Here is a 21871-nt window from a genome sequence, read left to right as displayed (position 1 = left end):
CCACTCTCTCTCTCTCACACGCTCTTTGTCTACCGGAGCAACTGAGTGGTTACAAAAATAATCTACCTGACATTTGTTTAAACTGCTTATTTTCACAATCATTTGGAATGAAACGTGACTTTTACTGCCACAGCTTATTCACACTTCAGGTCAGTGTATACGTGTAGTTTATTTGTAAAAAAAAAAGCATGCTACACTCATACAGGCCGAGGGCCATTGGCAGAGTAATGGTGGCAAGTCATGGTGGACGTCTGGGATTTAATGATATGAAAATGTGTCGGGGTTATGCAGGTTTCTGTAAATGCAACCTTTTTTTCCACGGGTGTGACTTTGAGAACTTTAGATTATCTTTTCAAACATCTTAATGTCAGAAGACTTTAAGTTTGCACAGTACAGACGTGTACAGGTGTTGTTTGACATTCACGCAGGGCTGTTGGACAAATAGGGTGTGTGTGTGTGTGTCAACACTAACCTGCTGCCAGAGATCTGTGGAGATCCACACCACTGTGTAAACTGTTCTAACGTTTCTTGTCAATGGGGAGACGGACAGATGCATTTATCTTTTTATTTATTTTTACGCCGTGACGTTCCAGGCTGTGGAGAGGCACTTTATTATGTTCATTCCTCCGTTTTTGAAAATGGTCATCTACTATGTATATTCCACAAGCTCATCATGCTGCATAAAAAAAACTTAATTGTGAGCTGAAGCGATTGTTGTTCCAGTATCATTTTACATTTTTAGGCTCTCCGCCAAGCTTTCCCAGAGCACTGCACACTTTAAACACAGTTAGCGAAGGCCAGGATATATTATATTACGACAATGTCTCTTTGACGGATACCAGCCTCCTCGCTGTTCTCATTGTCACACGACAGCCTTCCTAACTTGGGTAAGAGAGCCTCATATCCTGAGATGACCCAGGTAAGAAGTGAGGGATCAGCAGGAAGAAAAAGGGTACCGGATTGATTCTTCCTCGAGCCCTTTGGGGGATTTTGTCCTCTGCGATAAAAGAGGGTATGCTTGGGTCCTGTGTGAACTTCTCACACACACACACACACACTTCTAAACCCTCAGGGACTTATTTGCTAGTTTATTTGCATCATTGGAGCTTCTGTATCCTCCACGATTAAGATCAAGGTTTCGGGGTGGTCGCTTGTTACATAACCGTTTTCCTATATTTGCGTCCAAAGCTCATTTGGGTGAGGTTCTCACACGGCAGTGCATAAAAGAAAGAAGGAAAGAAAGAAAGACGATCAATATTTATGGAAACTTGAACATGAAGATTTTTTATTTTATTTTTACATCGACGAAAACGAAGAAGGGAAATAAAAAGGAGGTCGATTGCGTAACACATTTCTGCCAGATCAGGGACAATTTTAGGCAAACGTGGGCAGACATACATTTAGAGCATTGTGAACGAGAAGGGAACGATAACGGTTGCTAGGGAACACCGTAAGACCAGACAATCTAATTCTGCTTGAGGAGGAGCGACTGACAACTCTTGCCACAACAAGCAACTAATAGTGCTGTGGTATCTATCTATATATAAATCCCACTCCTTACGTAAACACAGCATGGCAGACCTCACGTTCACGCTCAAGTTGACTGCCAACAGGATGTACAGCGTGTGTTGATCTCATTCACCTCATTTTCCTCATAAATACAGTCGAGACGAAGAAACTCCAGTCTCCACACAGCCGGAGTGGAGACTTGAATAGTAGTTTGTGCTTTGTTTGTGCCGACAGTGGAATGTAATTCAACTTTCAGATCAACACCAATATCACCGGAAAAGCGAGCCGTAATACTCGGTAAGTGTGCCAAATAGACCCTTACCCACTCGGTGCTTCCTCTATCGAGAGCAGGGTCTGTTCCTGGAAGTCACTTCCTCCATGAGGCGTCTCGTCGCTCAGTTTCAGCTTTGCATGCCCATGTTTCAAAGTATACTTACTTTGAAAGTATCCGCCGTCTTGTGCCAATCCAAAACAATGTCAGTGAAGAGAAATGTGTTTGTGCTCCTTATTACCGTCGCATTGAAAATGCGGAAGGTCATGTTTTGATCGCCGTGTATTTATTTATTTATCTGTATGAGTATTCCTCGCATAACTCAAAAAGTATTAAACCGAATCGCATGAAATTTGGTGGGATGATTGGTTATTATCCGGGGACCATTTGATTGGATTTTGGGATCGATCGGGTCAAAGGTCAAGGTCATGAAGAGGTCAAAATCTTCTTTTTACCATAGCGCGGTCAATTTTTATCCAATTGGCATGCAACTAATGCCAAAATGTTCATAATTCAATGCCCGATCTTGTGATATGCGAAGGTATGCGCTCTACCGAGTGCCCGTTCTAGTTGATTATGCATCACTTCAACCCAACTCGTTGAGCTAGTGAAAGAAACCGTAGACTCAAACTACCAGCATGGTGAGGGAAATATATGTTCTTTTTATTTGGGTGAACTGACTTCAAAAAGGGTCAGATTAAAAACAAAAAGATTTACTCTTGCATCTTAAGCAATGCTGTTGGATCCAAGAAGTACCTCCACACACCGAAACTAAAATCTATTGTCACATGTGCTGCCATGTTGCCGGTTCTCAACCCAGATGCTCCAGAATCCAGTTTATTCACCCACTGAACAGACCCTGCTGGAGCGAGGTCAAGTGTGAGCAACACAGCCGTACATCAGACGTGTGGGTGAAGCTCAAGCTGGCATTGGGAAAATAAATGTGCCATCAATCTATCAGTCAAGCCAGTTCTAACGTTGACCGTTTGACACCAGGAGAGAGGCGTCAGTCAGGGCGTCTCACTCTCGACCTTCCTGACAGCCGTCGTTGTTGCGTGAGGGGTGGGTGTGAAGGTGTGCCTCCTTGTGGCGTATTGTTCACGTTGATTGGGGTAACAACTGTGTGACTGGGAGGAATGGCGCTGTGGAATTTGAGTGGATCTTGAATGGGATCAAAACAATAAAAGCAGAGAATCAATGTGTGGGATCGGAGAAAAGAAAATGCAATTCATCAGAGGACGACACTTGGCATTCCTTTGTGACAACTCTATTGTCGGGCTCTTTGAGAAGTGTGTGTGCGACGTACATTCCTGTGACGCATTCTATTCTACGTGCACTCAACTTATATGCAGCATTTTTAAAAATGAAAGAAATCATACAGAGGTCGAGAGAGAACAATATTTTATCAAGGTTCTGCAAACCCAAACTTTGATTTATTTTTTACATCGTTTGATTTCGCATTCAAGGAGGAAGGAATCAGGACAATTGTGATTCTCACAATGGAAAACGTCTGTCAAATGTATAAAGTGTGTGACAACTAGAGCCAGGGATGATGAAGTCAGGCTTGAGTCAAGTTAAAAATCAAAAGCGTGGAAATGAATATTTGACCAGAAAGGAGAACATGCTTTGTATCATAAGCAAAGCATTCTTTATCATAAGTATCTGAAACAGATAGTGCGTCTGCATCAATACAACACAGTGACTTTAAGAATCAGCAGGAGTTCTTTTGTCGTATTCTTAAATTCTAGCAAGACCAATCAAATAATCGGTTGAAATATTTGAGTTTCAAATATTATTTGACATTTTCAAAATTAAGAATTAAGTGCATGAGCTCTTTCTTCTGTACAATGTTAGAAATAGGTAGTCATGTATTAATTACATCGTAATGTATTCAAGTTACTGAAAATTACAATCAGCCATTTTTACAAAATAGTTGTATTAACAAAGTTCTTCATAATAGTCAAGTGTCATAATACCGTCATTGAAAGTTCAGTCAACACTTAACCATCTTAAAATTCATAAACGTATGAACAGTCAAAACTTCCTTAATTATTTTCAAAAGTATATAATTCAGGCTCAATTTTATCAACATTTTGTGCCACAATTTTTTTTTTTTTACATCTCACTATTATTTACGGTATAGTATAATCTTGATTAATAAATACGGTTATACATTTCTCAAATGACACTTTTAACGCTCGCTAAATGATGATCAAAACGTGAACAAAACGTGTGTCCAGTTTGCCCCGTAATGTTCCATGTGCACTCCATGTCTTCTTATCTTAAAAACTCACTTGTGGCCAAACTGTTGGCGAGTCCATAGCTACAGCTTGGAGACGAAGGGGAGGCCCTCGTACATGTTCGCCTTCAGCTTGACCCACTCGGCCAGCCTCTGGATGGCGCTCTTCTCCTGGCCCAGCACGCTGGCCGCCATCCTCAGCTTGGCCTCGTTGCGCTCCAGGTAGCGCTCGCCCTCGGCCTTGAGGAAGTTCAGCTTCTCCGGCCGGCTCTCGTTCATCGGGATGTCCTCGCTCAAGTAGGGGTTGAAGCGGAAGTACGTGTCGGGGGGCAGGAGGGCGTCCAGCATGGTGTGCACCTCTGAAAGAAGGATGGAGGCCTTTAGCGATCCGTGTCGGACACGAGCTGCAGGCATTTCCTCTTCTGGTTTATACAGCAAGAGACTTCACTGAACCAGAGGAATCGCGGTGCATCACACAGGGTTCATGCACATTTTGACCAATGGATTTCCATGACTTTTCCATGACTTTAAACCAAATTTCCACGACCAAACTGAAATCTCGGTATGAACAAGAACAATTTAGAAAATGTTGTGTGTTTTTGAGCGTCTTTTAAAAAAAAAAAAACATATTAATTACTTCAAACTCGGCGTAAATGAACATGTGAATATAAGAACATTTCCATGACTTTTCCAAAACTTTTATGATTTAAGTTTTTTCCATGACTTTTCCAGGCCTGGAAATGACCATTTTAAAATTCCATGACTTTTCCAGGTTTTCCATGACCGTACGGACCCTGATCACACTGCCTGTGACCACACACACACACACACCTCCAATCTGGGGTTTAGACATAAATGTGTGTGGGGCGTCAAACACATGCAAAGCACATTGTTGTGCGGTCCTACCCTCGGTATCTGTAGCGCTGCTGATGACGTGGCTGAGCTTGGTCTTGAGGCTGGTGTACGCCGTGCTGTTATTGCCCGTGGTCTCGTACCGCCCGGTGCCCAGAGACAACACGCACTGCAGCGGTGTGTTGGGCCACAAGCACTTACACTCATGGATGGCGAGAGCTGTGGGGTTGTTGATTAGTAGTCCTCCATCCTAAAAAAGAAAAGAAAAAACAGATGGAAAGGGAAACGATAAGAACCACCAATGTCATTCAAGAAGACGGACAATTTCCCCCATGATCATGTCTTCTGTCCACCGAGGCAGAACGCCACTTTGGTTGACGGGATTCCAGAAACTGTAAAGTCACCTTCAGCGCTGCATCAGTCAGGTTTGCTTACGAAGCAAGGTGAACGCACATGGAGGACACTTTGTACTTATAGAATGTACCTCAAGGTAGAATATGTGTGTCGTGAGACAAACGAGGGGAAGTGGACAAGCTTCCCCAGAGTGGTTCAGCTGCCGGGCCACAGATGTGCCGTTTTGGTAAACAAACCCTGTTTATTCAGAAGTAAACAAGTTGTCATGTCAGCGGCAATCAGCAGCTAAAATAAGTATTGTTTTTGGAATTTGGTCTGGGATTATGTTCAAAAAATAAAACAATAAATATATTACATTTGAGAATTGTAATCTTCATCACTTACTGTAATTCAGAAGCTAAACACAAATTCTGTGATTTTCCTCTCGATACTGTTGCTGGATTCATGAACAAGTTGCTGATCTCAACGGTGCCAACAATGACCCAAAGAGGACAATCAACCTGAATGGATGCCTGGACCAATTTAGTGCTAAGCGGCGCGCTCTTTCAGAGTCTTTCCCCGGGTCCAGTTTTGGACTATATCCAAGCACTGAAGGGCTTTGAGGCGGAGATTAATAGACATGGTGAGTGTGGCACACAAGAGGTCCGACCCTCCCCAGTCGAGCTGGGGTAAAGGTCAGTTCCCGCCTCTACAAGGGGGTGGGCAGTAGACAAGAAGATGAAAGGTAATGCATTCCTTGTTCAGGGATAAAGCGAATAACCAGGCTCACATGGATGCGTACAAATACCTGAAGCAATATTACACTACGTTTGATTTCATCTTGTTAAACGTATTTAATTAACCTTGAATAGTTAATAAATACTAGAATATGCTTAATATGTTGTTGTCAGTCTAGGGGAGACAAGTCCACTGCTGCCCTGGTATTGATCTGGGACAATACTGCCCAAAACATATCATTCTTAGCCGAATTGTAAAGCTGTTCACCCTCAAGTACCCTAAAGCTATTGAAACAGCGGCACCGTTTACATGTTTGAGACAGCAGGTTAATTGCACAGCTGATCCTCAGCTCTGACCCTCAACCTCTCACCCTGGGGTCTAACCCAGCCGAGTGGCAGCTCGCCTGCATCCAATGGCAACACAAACAAAAAGCAGGCAAAGGATTGCTACTGTCGAATAATGATGGTTGGCTCTGATTAAAAACTCCAGCTGCGGGAGAATATTTGAATTGTACCGACACATCGAGTCCGTGGGAATACGTCTGCTGGCCTGCAATGGCAGACTTCTCCTGAGAAATACCGCTGCTAGTGCTGAAAACTAGAGGAGTGGTGAGATGGTGGGTGGCAACGGGGGCTCATACTGTCGATGAAAAGCTAGGCAGGGAAATACAAACACACAGAGACACACACACACACACACACACACACAACTCATTCTCCATCTTTCCATCCCTGCTGACGTCCCATCCCAGTGCGTGGGAAACAACTCAAAACTGATACTTTCTGCAGACGTGTGAACAGGAACAGAAATGTGCAAACAAGTGCTCCTATGAAAGGAGACATGGCCAGAAAAGATCAGCATGTTATTTACCATGACAATATAGAATATCATAGGATGAATGTAATATTAATACATTAGTAGCAAAACTTGCAATGTTAGAGGTTTTTTTAAAAACTTGAATTACATTAGAAGCTTGAAAAGCTTAAGCTTGGTTATTTGTTTTCATTCTAACTGCAGATCAGAACTAGAACGGGCACTCGGTAGAGCGCATACGTTCGCATATCACAAGATTGGGCATTGAATTATGAACATGTTGGCATTAGTTGCATGCCAATTGGATATATATTGAATGCGCTATGGTAAAAAGAAGATGTTGACCATTTCATGACCTTGACCTTTGACCCGATCGATCCCAAAAACTAATCAAATGGTCCCGGGATAATAACCAATCATCCCACCAAATTTCATGCGATTCAAGAAGATTTAGAACTTTTTCATGACCTTGACCTTTGACCCGATCAATCCCAAAATCTAATCAAATGGTCCCCGGATAATAAACAATCATCCCACCAAATTTCATGCGATTCGGTTTCATACTTTTTTAGTTATGCGAGTAACACGCATACAAATAAATAAATAAATAAATAAATACACGGCGATCAAAACATAACCTTCCGCATTTTCAATGCGAAGGGAATCAGGGCGCAGGTCTATAAACATGCAGAGTGGGACTGTGGATTAGGATCTGTGAATGACTAGAACATTAGGATGTCTACCAGAACTCTAGCATTAGGAAATGGCAGGGGAGGGAACGACTTGTTAGAAGCAGGGACACGGCTAATTCTGCTTAAGTAGGTTATCGAAATACAGCGAAGCCGTGAGCATAATTGCTGCCCATAAAGACCATCTAAAGATATCTGGCCTAATAATCAAATGTCACTGTGATAGGCACCCGGGCATTATAAAAGTGTCCGAAAGAAAACAAACATTAATGCTACAAACACTGGAATCATTTATCGGATGCCTCAACAGCCTCATTTTCATTAAATAACCTCCTACTTCAGCCATTATTGAACCTAATAGCTTTCATCCATAGCTAGCAGCCAATATCTAATTCACGATGTCATTACCTTCGCATTGAACATGCGGAAGGTAATGTTTTGATTGCCGTGTATTTATTTATTTATTTGTATGCGTGTTACTCGCATAACACAAAAAGTATTAAACCGAATCGCATGAAATTTGGTGGGATGATTGGTTATTATCCGGGGACCATTTGATTAGATTTTGGGATCAATCGGGTCAAAAGTCAAGGTCAAGGTCATGAAAAGGTCAAAATCTTCTTTTTACCATAGCACGGCCAATTTCTATCCAATTGGCATGGAACTAATGCCAACATGTTCATAATTCAATGCCCAATCTTGTGATATGCGAAGGTATGCGCTCTACCGAGTGCCCGTTCTAGTTAATCACTGTGTGAATGCAAAAGAGGCATATGAAGCTTATTAAGGGGGAAAAAACACTCAAATGATCTTTAATCATGAGACCTCTCTGCCTCCTATCAGATACAAAGATCCACTAATAGTCATTGCTGATAATTAAACATTGATCCAAAAAATATGAGACAATTTATCCAGACTGCCTGTCTCTCTTTGACAAATAATTTATTAGGTAGCCAGGAGAAGCGGTATTGTCTCCCTCAAACATATTCCAGCAGCAAGATTTATACAATGTCTTTTTTGCCATTTTGGACCACCTGTAACGTGGTTTTTAAAGGTGTTGATCTGACAGCAACCCCCTCGGATATTTTATTTTATGGGGAATCCAATCAGGAGCTTTCCATTTCTCTAGAGGAAGGGGCACTCTCTCTCTACCTCCATCACATAAGAGTGCTGCAGGAATAAGTCCTATAACCCAGACATTAGTTTGCATCTTTGCGCTCCCGATTCCCTCGTCAGTAAATAAAGGCCAGTGGCCAATCTCTTTGGCTTTTTGTCGAGTGAACTGGGGCAATACTAACGTCTGGGTTTGGCCCCTCAGAGATATCACAGCAGCTCTCTATTTGGTTCAACAATTAAGGGACTGGCTTTAAGTTTATGGGTTTGGAAGAGTGAAACAAATCGTCACACGTACCCCTTGATGTGCGCGCGCACACACACACACAAGCAAGCAGAGAGTGCTGTATAAACCCAGTGCTTTTGTCCTTGGCACTAGGCAACGCAGCGCCACAGCGGAAGTGTATTGATCGGTAAGATTTTTCTTTTTACCCTCTCACACTAAACTAAGGCTCTATGGTGATCTGTGCCGCTGCTAATGGACATTTAAATAGAAAACACTCCTTCAAGGACAATGTCACAACATTATTGATCATGTTGCTGCAATCCTCCAGTTCCCAAACGCATCATCTGCTCTGCAACCTCCAATATGCCAAACAGAGGTGAACTTATCAACACTTCTCAGTTCCGTGTCATACCTGATGCAGATCTTTTCCCAGGACAAATTCTTTGAAGTACCCCGGAGCGGCAGAAGAGGCCCTGATGGCCTGCCACATTTTGTGGTTGCAGTCTCCAATGTAGTGGGATCGCACTCCTGGCATGAAGCTGTAGTTCCTAAACGCGTAGGCCTTCAGCGGTAAACCCCTGTTCACAATGGTGCTCACTGATGACACCTTGTGGACATACAGAGGAACTTGTCAAGTCGTTTATATTTTTAGAGCACTTCAAGGTGCTGAGATGCTTTCCTGAATCCTTTGTGGTACAAGAGACTGGAAAAAAATCGTCGCAAACTTGTGATTGTCTGTAAGGTTATCCTGCAAATGAACTCATGAAGAAATAAAAGCATTGGGCTTACTTTAGGGCAGTGTGGGTCCCTGGCACTCTCGATCATACGCCCCTCACCCAGGCGTTCCCTGAAGAAAAACAGATTAAAGATAAAGCCAACTATTAATACACTACCCCAGTGTCTTTGAAATCCAGGATGGCAGAACGTGTTAAAGGAATGAAAATACGGAGGGGGGGGGGGTGGAAGAGCCCTGCAGACTAACTTGAGGATGTTTTCCCATATTTCGCTGTCATAGAAAGCATGGCTCCAGCTCATCTTCACGGTTCCGACGATGACGTTCTGTTTGAACACATCCGAGCCCAGCTTTCTGTACATCTCCTCGCACTCATCTAAGGGGATCTGAAAAATTCCCAGCATGAAGGCCAAAATGGCACCTAAAAGCAGAGAGGAACCACTGTGATGTGCCAGTGCGGAAGGGAGCATCAGCTGTTGACATACATTCCCGTGTGGGGTTAGTGTAAGAGGAGACTAAAGGAGAAAGAAGACAAACGCTAAACATTGATGACAATATACCTGTGCTGACTCCACAGATGTAGTCAAACAGCTGGTGGATTGGTTTGCCAGTCAGGTTCTGCAGTTTCTGGAGCGTTTGCAGGGCCAGCAGTCCCCTGTAACAAAGCCACACGGTTTACAAACCTGATCCACGACAATAAACGTATAGAAGTGGTCTTTTATAATTGGCATGCAATGAAGGCTAACTTTGTATTTCTCGGTCGTGTATTAGAACCATATTAGTTCCTATCATTTGCAAGTAAAAAATCCAAGCAGTTAAACCAGATCTATAACTTAGTTTTCCTCTGAAATTTCTGGTGGTAGATTTTTATATTTTGGAGGTGGCGCTCACTACTCGAGCCACGTTAATAGTCCTCATGCATTTCTTATAGAACAGCAAATGTAAACGCAGGGAAACTGAGGTTTAATATTTACAAAGGTAATGTGTGTGTGTGTGTGTGTGTGTGTATGTGTATATATATATATATATATATAAAGTATTTGTAGCATTTTTATAGATATATATTAGACTCTTAAAGATTTTTTTTTAATAAAAATGCTACAAATACTTTCTTTGGTATAGCTTTACCTTGTTCCGCCTCCGTCTATGGCCAGGACCCGGATTCCTCGGCCTTTGACTGGTTCAGCGTAGCCAACCAAGGCCAGTGCTTCCCTCACAGCGGCCTGAAGAGGCAGGTCTCTGGCCTGGCGCAAACGCAGCAGGCAGGGCAGCACACTCTCCTAAAAAAGGTCACAATTATACACAAAATATAATCGACTAAAATGTCCCTCTTTAATTTTTTTTTACAGAATAAACACATTTAAAGACTATGCAATACATCTGACATTACACGAAGCTGCAGGGTACATAGAAAATCCCTGCCGCTCACCATGATAGCTACACCTCGCGTCTCGGGGAACGTCAGGAGGTGACCGCTGAGCTCCTCCACCCGACTGGTGAGAAGCTTGACATCGGTGACTCTCTGCAGGCCTTTCACCAGGGCTCTGGTCCGGTTGTCTACACTCACCCTGGCTATTATCTGCATGACAAATAGATAGATAGATAGATATATACTTTATTAATCCCCAAGGGGAAATTTGTCGTAGCAGTAGCAGCACCAATAAACCAAACACACATTAATAAAAAATAAAATATAAAAACAGGGATGAAAGATATAGAAGCATACAAAGCAAAATATGAAATAATATATATATGTATATATACAATATATATGCATACACAATACTAATGACAATTAAACTAAATATAAAAACACCAAATAGACAGTGTGCAAAATCCAAAGTGTATGTATGTGTGTAGTACACACCATGTACAAAACAGTAGGACCATCTGATTCATTTCAAACAAGGCATCAGACACATTTTACTTTTTAAATGTCTTTCTCACGGTCTTAAGTGCGTCCTCTGTCATTCGAGCCAGACTGAGCCGAGGGCCTCACCTTCTCTCTTTGAGTCAACAGCTGTTTCTTCACTTCATCCGCTTTCTCCTCTTCTCCGTCCTTCTTGTCCACAGTGGGCTCTCCCACAGCGACCGCTGAAGACTTGACTCTTTCAGCTGCGATGCTCTTGGAGTCGCTCCTGAATTTGGGGACCAGGGGTGCGAAGTAGCTGCCGACGAACGCCTGAACGCTGGGCCGAGGGTAGGAGAGATAACGGGTGAAGCCTTTTTTCGAAGCGGGAACAGGCACGGGGAGGGACTCGGCTGCACTTTGAGTCGCGGGGATTTGAGAGGAGGGCATCCCTGCTGGAGAGCTGAGCTCTTCTGTTGGAGACGAAGAGGGAGGCGAGGTCGCGGGTGCGTCAATACTTTTAGCCTCCGCCACCGAGGACAACATAGGAATGTGGTCCCTAATCGTCTGAGTGACGGCACTGAGAGTCGGCCTAGAAACAGGATCACCCCCTTTTCTGTGCTCCTGCTGCTGCGGTGGTTTGTCGTCTCGTCCTTCCTCTTGTGTGCTGGTGCCAAAGTAACTGTTGATGTGCTGAGATAGAGTTTTGTAGGCGTCGTCCATGTTGTTGGTCAGAGCTGCTGGGTGAAACGGCTGCGTCGGATGTTTCGCCACGGCCGAGGAAGAGCTCGTTGCAGACGCATTCGCTGCTGAGGCCGAACTGGACGTGGAATCTTCTGGAACTTGCTGCCGTCGCTTGTCCGAGTCTTCCCCCGCTGAGCTCCTCTCACCTTCTTCTTCCTTCGCGGTGGTTTCAGACGGCGAGGCCGTGGCCGTGTCGTCAGGGGCGGAGGTCTCGGCTTTGACCAGGACCTTTTCCGCGTGGGGGCCGTCGACGGCGGCGCTTCCAGGCTTTCGGCGGGAGAACTTGGAGATGAGGTCAGTGCTGCCTACTGCCTTGGTGACATTGTCCAGCGTGGCCCTTATTCGCGACATGTGTTTGCGGGCTCACTTGGAACAGCGGCGGAGAACTTGACGTTTCTCAGGCAATCGGCTGCTCGGTGTCCGTGTACGAGGAGGAACGCATCACTCTGGCATCGGCGGGTGTTAAGCAGACATTTCATTTCAGTGGGCCATTTTTTTCTGCTTCTTTGAATGTTCTCCTGCAAACAAAGATTGAAAACAATGATTAAAATTCACACGCTGCAAAAATAAAGTGGGCCAACAGAGGGCTCCATTTTGCCACCTAGAGCATCCCGGTAGCCATGGAAACCGTTACAGCGACAAAAGCAGACGCGGACAACGGCTAGCACAGATAAACAACCTCACTAAATCCTGCAGGTCATCGACACAAAGACGGGATGGAAGAGTCGGCTCAACTCGTGAAAACGTGGCTGGAGAGAAGACACTTCGCCGGGGAGCAGGCGGACGAGTCTCCAGCCTGTAAGGTGGCGACTGTCAACTGGGTTGCGAGCAAAGACTTCTCAGTCGACGTGGGGCTGAATCAGATCGGAGAGTATATTCAAACGTGGGAGATGCACGGCGGCTGGCGTCACAGCCTGGTCTTCCTCTCCTCGACCGAGGAGGAGGAGCAGCACACCTTCTACCACTACCAGGTCCGCTTCCAAACGACGACGGCGCAGAGACCGATTCAGGGGACAGCGTGCGTCTATTTCGTCGCGGTCGTCTCTCAAGTCAACCCCCAGACTCTGCCCGTGGAGGTGCACTTCGTGGTGGAGTCGAACCGGCTGGTGCACACACCCGGAAGGACCAGGTTCAGAGAAAAGTGGCTGGCGGACGTCATCGAGAGCAAGGCGTTGCTCCTAAGAGAGATGGACCTTTGGCTGACGTTATAGGAACCGCCCGGAAGAATGTCTTTGAAATAAAAAAATGAAGTCACGTTTTCTAGCTTCAACAAAAACATGACGTCGGCACGTTTTTGTGGGGACGTGTTAGTTTATTATTACCCCGTAACGCCAACCGCTGGTAAAGTGAAGCTAGCGTCCCGTATTTTCCACGTTAAAGCTAATTCAAACCAATCCAAGATGTTATATAATGTGAGATAATGAGTGTGACATAACACGTCCATGACGTTTGAGCGATGACTTGCTCGGCAGAGACAAATGCAACGTGTACACAGGAATTAGCTGCCGTTAGCTAACGTTAGTTCGGTTCGTTTATTCATGGTTTATTGTACGTTTTGTCGAATTGTACGCGATGCGGTGAAATAAGCAAACGTCTTCTCACCAAACGAAACCAAGAGGCTTAAATGTGTTGTCTGAACATGTCATTCAATGTGGTCCAGCCTCCGCCTGGTTAGCTGTTTGTGAGCAACAGGAAGAAGAGCGGATGTGACGACATTGGCGTGGTGGAGTGTAATGCTCTAGTTCGGCCACTGGGCGTCGCCAAGAAACCTCTTTGGAATACAATATTTCGCAATTGCCATTAAAAGGGATCAAGAATCCACAGCACAATACGTCCAGTGTGTTGTGTGTTATGCTTTCAAGACCACAGTTGGCTTCAAGTAATTCTTCATCCCTCTAACGTATTGTTACTTGGGAAGCGGTATCTTTAAAATGAGTTAATTAAACTCATGTTCAATACCAAGTTTGAGTATTACCTAATGCAATGCTGCACAATATGCCTTTATCACAGCAGATATTTTGACTTGTCATACCAAGAAATGCACAGGTGTTACTAATACCCTTAATTATGGTTCTATTGAATGCAGGTATTTTTGTACTTTCATACTTTCATAATGTAGCACTGGTTAAGGTTTGATTATTGCAAAATGTCTCATCAAGTAAAGTCTAATCTCATTTTAATCTTCAACAGCTGCACCATCAGATAGATCTCTACTAGAGCTAGTAAAAACAAAAACATGGACCGTTACCATTAATATTCTTCAACCTATGTTGTTGTGCATGAATTAAACCGGTTTTGTATCAGCATTGCTGTCCACGAGTATGGGCTTGAATTTGTGTCGACATCTTGCAATATTCTGCCTGTTACGGTTTCAGTGTTCTCATGAATAAAACGCCCATTAGACATGAGAGAATCGCTGCGGCACAGTGCTTGATGCATGTAAAAACATAACCCTTGTACAGAGTGCAAGACCTTTTCTTATTCATGGAGAAAATAGGATTTTCAAAATAAACCTGCAATAGAAAAAGCAGTCAAGACATGAAGCTGAAATGTCTTTCACATAGACAGAGAAACATAAATACATCGTCCACTGACATGTTTGATACATTTTTTTGTATATTTCTGTAAATGCTACCCAGGACCGAGTGGACACAAACACAGCCCCCTGCTGAAAGACGCACATTTATGATTCACTTTATTGGACTGCAAAATAAATCCATAGAGGATTTTTTCTGTAAAGCAGAATCTCTTTGGGCCGGCAGGAGACCTCCCAGAATGAGAGGCTGGTTTCACCAACCAAGGGCCGCACAGAATCAAAATGAGCCTCCGCACACATGGATATTACTGCAAGGGAACAAAGTCAGGGTCATTACACGTCTGAATGAGGTGGTTCGAGGACAGTCGAGAATGGATTTGATGTGATTAAACAGAGCCGACAGCAGCTGTTCCAGTCAAGTAAATACCAGAGCTTAAGAGGAAATCAATACAATTCATCGTGAATCATTAATACGCTGTGATAATGTATTGATCACAATTGAGATCCAATAATGGCAACTGTAAACATGTGATTATGCATCAGTGAAGCACAGCAACAAGCAAGGCTTCATTGAAGATGGTCATCAGGGCCAGCATGTGGACCAACACGGACATGAGAGCAATATTGCAGAACAAAGAGTTTTATAGGACTCGTTTTGTGCAACGTTGCAGCAAGCAAGTCAATGTTAACAAATCTCTCCACTCCCACTAGTTCAAACCGGAGTTTTTAGTTTTCCGACCAATCAAAGCAATGTAACACTACATTTCGTCATTCACCCGTTTACACACTGAAGGGAGGGGCTGCCATTCAAGGTCAGGGTTCTTACACATTTTGACCAATGGATTTCCAGGACTTTTCCAGGACTTTAAACCAAATTTCCATGACCAAACTGAAATCTCGGTATAAACATGAACAATTTAGAAAATGTTGCGTATTGAGAGCGTACACCGGCTTATATTTTGAGCGTCTTTCTTTAAAAAAATATATTAATTATTTCAAATTCGGCGTAAATGAACATGTGCTTATAACAAATTTCCATGACTTTTCCAAAACTTTGATGATTTAAGTTTTTTCCATGACTTTTCCAGGACTGGAAATGACCATTTTAAAATTCCATGACTTTTCCAGGTTTTCCATGACCGTACGAACCCTGAAGGTGCCACCTGCCCATCAGTCCACAAACTCGCATTCATACAACGCTCAAACACCGTCGGCACAGCTACGGGAGCAAAGTGTCTTGCCGAAGGACAGATCGACATGGTTTAGCGGAGCCGGGGAATCGAACCGCCGATCCTCCGATTGAAGGACGACCCTGCTCCATCACCGAGCCACAGTCGCCGGTTCAGAATCCGGCGCTTGAAAAATCAGCGCAACGTCGAAGATGTGTGATCTTCCAAAGTGTTCTGCTTCTTTTTGAACACAGCGCCGTCTCTCTTCAGGAGGGCCACCTCAGTCTCCAGCGCACGGACTTTGGCCAAGGTGCTCTCCTCTCGGTGATCCAGTTCCAAGATCTTTGCATGCAAACTCAAGATCTTACGCCAAAGCCGATTGCCCTCCGTGTCCGATCTGCAGTACGAGTGCTCGTAAACAGAAATGTGCTCTCCCTCGCAGGGTCCCCTCTCCTCCAAAAAGGAGGCCGTGGGCTCGTTCGTGACCATTCTGATGGGGACAAAGCTGTACGTCTGGTGGCCCAGCGCTGCGTCCACGTTTTCTTCTCCATCCGAGGAAAGACCCAGTGACTCACAGCACAGCTCGGTCCCAATAGAGTCCGTCTGCACTTTAGGACGGGGCTCGTTGCACGAGGACAGTGCAAGGCAGGACACAGTTGGCCTCCCACTGTCACCTGGTAACCCACATGGAGCCGTCTGCATCTCGAAGATATCTGAATGACGGGAGATCCCGGTGTCCGACACCAGAGGAAGTTCAAATAGCCCCTCTGGGTCTTTGGCAACGACGCAGTTTGTTGTACCCAGCTGGACAATTCTACAAGTTCTGCTCAAAATGAGCGGCCTCTTGCTGAGAGGAGAGTCAAATCCTGTCGACTCGATGTCAATAGTCGCGGGTTTGGACTTGGGTCTTCTATTAATGATTACAACTTTATTCTCACCATCCTGGAATGGAAATAAATGAATATAGTCAATAGCATGCAATGCAAAAATAAACAGTACATGTTTCAGTTCAGGCTTGTTGCACACCAACAACTTCCTCAAGAGTCTAAAGTGCATACTTCCACTACTTCTTCCACATTCTACTTGTGCACTTCCGGCTTTTAGATTCATTTTTTATAAATACTAGTGAAGTTGGTCCAGAGCAAAGTTTATGGCGGAACTGTGGATGGGTGCTGAGACAAATACATACATCCTGAGAGGAGGGAAACATGGTCGGGATGGCGGTGTTCTTCAGGTAGCGGATGCCCCATCGAACATCGAAGCAGTCCTCTGTAAAATGTTCGCTGCACAGGTACTGATGTCGACTCGGGGTCCACTCCTCCCGCTTCATGTTGTCCACCCATCTCTGAAGCCTGGACTGGTCTTGCAAAGGAAAGCTTTGGAGGGAGAGAGGAAACTTAAAGTAAAGGCCGGTTTGAAACAGAAGCTATTCGTGGTGTGTTTATCAAATGGCACTTAGATGTGACATCACCTCAAACATTGTCATTCTTCCACATTGACTCCAACAGTCTCAGTCGTGTACCATTACAATAACATAACCACATACATTAATATGCTACAGACACGACATCACTGTCAAGTTCTCACTGCCTCTAAAACTAATATTACCTTTGTCTGAATTAAGATGCTAATGACAACAGAAACAAGGTAATGGTCGCAACGCCAAACAATCGTACGAACTCGGAAACACTTAACACATGAAACCAGACAACTTACGGGTAGAAGCTAATTCTCTTGTTGTCCTGTCGAGATGCAGTTCCCCCGCGGTTTCTGCACACTCTCACAGCGCAGTACCGAGGCATGTCTGCAGTGAAACGACATGAAAACGCGATTAAAAAACACGTTTGTTGATTTCCTTTTTAAAAACACAACCCAGCTCGTAAACGGACACTTCCGGGTCGTCGTGCTCACAGCGGAGATGACGTGTGCTCTGGTTAATTATCAAGACATATAATACACTATTCATATCACAAGCGGTTGCACAACGACGAAGTATAAATCATAGTAAGTTACGTAAAACGAGTCTAATGTAAGCGGTCACCGCCTATTTGTTGCAAAAAGATTGAAGAAAGCAATAAATAAATGAAATTACATTTGCACCGTTTAACTATCAAGATAGTTACGTACTATCTATAAGGACAAACAGCAAAAGGACAACTACAAAGGGGAATTTATAATACGGACATGTCTAATGAAAGCATTCAACATATATTTAATGCAAAAAATCAAGAAATTAAACATATTAACTTAATGATACAAACTACGGGGATGTAAACAAGTTTAGGTTTCACACTTCACTCGATAATGTCAAAATGTAAGAGCAAAGCGAAGACGGAAGTGTTTGCCGGTTACACTCTTGTTTTGCTTGTATTCTTTGCGGAAATCCCTCCATCTCCACGTGCGCACTGTTTCGACCAATCACAGTGACAAGAGTCATTGTGTTAAGAAATGGACCAATAGCGTTGCGAGTCGTGTTGTTATTGCTCAGGAATGCAGCTCGTCAACAATTGCTAGCTATCGTTTCATATCAGCTGTGGCTGTCGGCGGCTGAGTGGAGGATCCTCTGGCTGTGTGTCACCTCGTCTCCAGGTAATCCCTTTTTTCCAAGACGCATTCACTTTATTTGTCACGGGTAGTTTATGTGCAACGGAGGACAAACGACGGAGTCCAGTTTACTGAAGGCAGAGCTGCTTTCACGTATCTCTTCCACAAAAACCCGCGAGTTGTTCATTCCTTGAGCCCGACTCCTCTCTGTCGAAACTAGCAAGCAAAGTGACGTCAGTTAATAATGCAGGGCTCTCAAGTGTCACGCATTGAGCGTGAGACTCACGCATTTCGGTCTTAAGTCACGCACTCTCACGCTGAAAAAAACTAGGCTATTTAATGTTTTAATGTGCCGCAGCGCGCAAACATGAGCTGGCCGCGCTGCCCTCACCGTGGAGGAATCAAGCGCTCCCCTGGAGTTCTGCTGTGAGGAGCCACTTATCAGCCAATCAAAAAAAAGAAATGGGCTACACAATAGCCAATCAGAAAAAACCCCGTATCTGTTGTATCTGGGTAAGATTTAATCCAGCAACCAATGAAAATAAAGCATCCTGGAATTGCGCGCGACTGACTGATATCCGAAAATTTCGTTCTGCGGGGGGGTGGTTGGGGTGCTGATGGAAATGTCACTCTTGCCTGTCTTCAAAACTTGAGAGCCCTGATAATGTCATGTACCCTACATGCTGGCTTTAAAAAAAATAATGTTATAGTGAGTTAATCTTAGTGTTTTAAACCGCTTTCAAAGTATATGTACATGTCCAACATGCTCTCTTTACATCCGCAAAGGTGTGTAAATCAGCAGTATGGCCACGGCACAGTCGGCGTTGCTCCTCGCGGTGCATATCTTGATGATCTCCGAGTTCATCCTGGCCAAGAGGGACTACTACGACATACTGGGGGTGCCCAAAGATGCCACCGACCGCCTGATCAAAAAGGCTTTCCACAAGCTGGCCCTGAAGTACCACCCTGACAGAAACAAGGGCCCCGACGCTGAGGCCAAGTTCAGGGAGATGGCAGAGGGTAAGTTGAGTCACCATTCCTGACCCCATGTCTTTGAAATGAGAATATGTTTACTGACTGGGTCAAGGTTCACTCAGAAATGTCAGTGTCGGTCCTATTGAACATGGCCTATAGGTTAGAATCTAACCATCTACCCATTAGATAACGTAGTATATACATGTGTAAGTTTTGCATGATGCAATGTATCTTCAAAAAGAATGACTTTGATTTATATATTGTCTACTACAGATGCCTAACTAGAGTTGTTAATGTCAACGGTATTGATGACCTCCATGTATAATTGTTAAACAATAGATGATTGATAAACATGTCACTACATTTCTTCGTAACCTTTTCAGTAGCAGTGTCATAGCAACCAAGACAGTGCGTGACGTAATGTGTCTGTGTCTCTACCAGCATACGAGACGCTATCGGATGATAAGAGGAGGCGAGAGTATGACCAGTTTGGCCACGGCCCGTTGCCAGGAGAGGGTCATAGAGGAGGAGGAGGAGGAGGCAACTACAACTTCAACCAGCACTACCAGTCCTTTAACTTTGACGACATTTTTAAAGACGCTGACACTTTCGGTCAACAACAGCGACACCACTTTCACTCCCAAAATCAAGCTCACCAAAACAGACACTTCGACAGACACTTCCAGGCCCACAGAGAAGCGATGGACAGACAGAAGAGACCGCTTCAGGACGGGGCCTTCGGCGGGGGACTCTTTAATGGCATGTTTGAGGACTTGGAGAAGATGTTCTCCGTTAACGCGCACGGCTCCAGGTTCCATGGCTCGGGGAAGCAGCACTGCAGGACAGTGACCCAGCGGAGGGGCAACATGGTGACCACCTTCACTGACTGCTCCTGAGAATGGGCAGTAAACGTTTCCCTGCACTGCACAGCCTCCTGGGACACTCCAGGGTTTTTCTGTTGCGGTTTTGGAATTGAATGCTAATTTATCACTCGGTGGAATAGAGCATGTCGCGTGGCTTTTTTAATTTTCTCATGTCATTTTCCCAGAACAAATATCCAAGTTGACCTGATAAAGGGGCTGCTTCCAAGCAATAACTCGCTCACTTACTTTATTGCTCACAGGACAGTGCTTTATTTAGCTTTCCAGGAAAATTTTGTTTCCTCGTGATGGTACAATCTAGTCTTGGGTATGGTCTCAGGTTAAGATGGTTTAATTTAAAAATATTAAGTGTTCTCCTGAGTGCAATACGATTCATCAACGCAACAGAGACATTCGTTCTACAGCTAATCCACACTATTAGTATTATTATTATGAATGAGCCCTTTGCTAATGTAAAACCAGCCTCATCCAAGCATAGTGTACCCAGAACTTGCTTTTTCTCGGTTTTTAATAGTTATCTTAAGGATTGCAAAAAAAATAGCTTACCTTTCACAAATGTATTGCATCAAATACACGCTTCACATCCTGAGCTGTGTAGGTTGGCCATCATCAACTTTTACCTCGTTTTATCTACCTTCCCATGGAAATTAATATCAGTCCCATGACGAATGCTGGTGAACCGGTGTTTGTGTACTCGCTCACAGCGGCTTTGAAACCAGTTGTTTTGATGGTTACAAAAGCCATCTCCCAGTGAAGCTGAAGGGTCTGAGAAGTTTCCTGAACTGATCATAATGTGCAATATTTAGCACCGTTGCTCTTCATGTTGCCTATCTGTCATAGACGGTGCTTTGTAAATGTCAGTCTTATGTTCACACTTTGTGTGTGTTCCGAGTGTGTGTGTGTGTGGCCTGAATCTGTTTGATTGGAGAATGAATACAACATTTCACAAGCAAGTCTGTTTTGTATTGGTGGGTGGGGGCGGGGAGTGTAAAATGTTTTCAAGTAAGTAATTGGACTCGCTCATAAATACGACGTATTGTTTCTACTAATATTAATCACAACGTAAATATTGGTGTATTTGCTTCTGGTCCAAACACTCCTGCAACATTCACGCAAGATGATGAGTTGCCATGGTTCCTTTGCATTCAATTTGATTGAGCTTTTCAGACTTACATCCCACTGTTGTTCCAGCTGCACTCCAGCAGGGGGCGTACTGTCCGAATACTGGAAGGCAGGGTGGAGAATCCTATTGACAGCCTGCAAAAGGGAAGAGCAATCTGACAAAAACAAAGCTATTGTGGATTAGAATTTTTTTTCTTTTTCTTTTCTTTATGTGCAGCTTGACCAGTTATATTATGGCACAGAAAGGATACTAGTAGGAAACACAGCAATAAAGAGAAATGGTATTGAGCCACTTGAAACCTGATCATATAACCTGCCAGGTTGCTCAATGTTTTTACAAAACCCATGAAATTACATTTTGAGTTGTTGGAAGGCCTGCAACAGTCACATTTAATGAATATGACTATCAATAATTTGTTGTAACTTGTAAGCTTGGACAACGATCCAGTCCTCCACAATATAAATAAAGTAATACATTAATAAAAAGGGATAGAGTTGCAAGGTTAATTCTAAACTACTATGAAAAACAAATAGT

General features: G+C 43.9%; 3 protein-coding genes across 4 annotated transcripts; 1 reads left to right on the top strand and 2 right to left on the bottom strand.

Moving 5' to 3' along the window:
* Positions 1-2421: 2421 nt before the first annotated feature.
* On the bottom strand, positions 2422-14104 carry pnpla8 (patatin-like phospholipase domain containing 8). Of its 2 annotated transcripts, XM_056424749.1 has the most exons (11): positions 13712-14104; positions 11516-12627; positions 10946-11095; positions 10645-10796; positions 10077-10171; positions 9766-9937; positions 9573-9630; positions 9196-9390; positions 4926-5121; positions 4075-4378; positions 2422-2941 (listed from the first exon to the last, which is right to left on the bottom strand). In XM_056424749.1, exons 2-10 carry the CDS (start codon positions 12458-12460, stop codon positions 4104-4106), a joined length of 2238 nt encoding a protein of 745 aa, XP_056280724.1. In that variant the 5' UTR covers positions 12461-12627; positions 13712-14104; the 3' UTR covers positions 2422-2941; positions 4075-4103. The 2 variants fall into 2 exon arrangements, with proteins under 2 accessions (XP_056280724.1, XP_056280723.1); XM_056424748.1 differs by lacking the exon at positions 2422-2941 and having other exon boundaries at positions 3165-4378; positions 13712-14103.
* Positions 14105-14648: 544 nt separating this feature from the next.
* LOC130200447 (THAP domain-containing protein 5-like) lies at positions 14649-18296 on the bottom strand. Its single transcript, XM_056424751.1, has 3 exons — positions 17531-18296; positions 17004-17190; positions 14649-16756 (listed from the first exon to the last, which is right to left on the bottom strand). Exons 1-3 carry the CDS (start codon positions 17614-17616, stop codon positions 16010-16012), a joined length of 1020 nt encoding a protein of 339 aa, XP_056280726.1. The 5' UTR covers positions 17617-18296; the 3' UTR covers positions 14649-16009.
* Positions 18297-18305: 9 nt separating this feature from the next.
* On the top strand, positions 18306-21285 carry LOC130200448 (dnaJ homolog subfamily B member 9-like). Its single transcript, XM_056424752.1, has 3 exons — positions 18306-18403; positions 19145-19378; positions 19775-21285. Exons 2-3 carry the CDS (start codon positions 19162-19164, stop codon positions 20227-20229), a joined length of 672 nt encoding a protein of 223 aa, XP_056280727.1. The 5' UTR covers positions 18306-18403; positions 19145-19161; the 3' UTR covers positions 20230-21285.
* Positions 21286-21871: the final 586 nt, after the last annotated feature.

Source organism: Pseudoliparis swirei, chromosome 10 (genome assembly GCF_029220125.1).
Source record: "Pseudoliparis swirei isolate HS2019 ecotype Mariana Trench chromosome 10, NWPU_hadal_v1, whole genome shotgun sequence".
Taxonomy (NCBI): Eukaryota; Metazoa; Chordata; class Actinopteri; order Perciformes; family Liparidae; genus Pseudoliparis; species Pseudoliparis swirei.
This window is presented reverse-complemented; position numbering and strand designations above follow the sequence as displayed.

Excerpts from the sequence above, each read along its gene's own strand:
- LOC130200447 (XM_056424751.1), bottom strand. The coding sequence starts at position 17,616 with ATGCCTCGGTACTGCGCTGTGAGAGTGTGCAGAAACCGCGGGGGAACT. Across the intron at positions 17,191-17,530 it reads AAGAGAATTAGCTTCTACCC|CTTTCCTTTGCAAGACCAGT; the intron begins GTAAGTTGTCTG and ends CTCCCTCCAAAG. Across the intron at positions 16,757-17,003 it reads TGTTTCCCTCCTCTCAGGAT|GATGGTGAGAATAAAGTTGT; the intron begins GTATGTATTTGT and ends TTTCCATTCCAG.
- pnpla8 (XM_056424749.1), bottom strand. The coding sequence starts at position 12,460 with ATGTCGCGAATAAGGGCCACGCTGGACAATGTCACCAAGGCAGTAGGC. Across the intron at positions 9,391-9,572 it reads GGGACCCACACTGCCCTAAA|GTGTCATCAGTGAGCACCAT; the intron begins GTAAGCCCAATG and ends TATGTCCACAAG. Across the intron at positions 5,122-9,195 it reads TGGGAAAAGATCTGCATCAG|GATGGAGGACTACTAATCAA; the intron begins GTATGACACGGA and ends TTTCTTTTTTAG.
- LOC130200448 (XM_056424752.1), top strand. The coding sequence starts at position 19,162 with ATGGCCACGGCACAGTCGGCGTTGCTCCTCGCGGTGCATATCTTGATG. Across the intron at positions 19,379-19,774 it reads GTTCAGGGAGATGGCAGAGG|CATACGAGACGCTATCGGAT; the intron begins GTAAGTTGAGTC and ends TGTCTCTACCAG.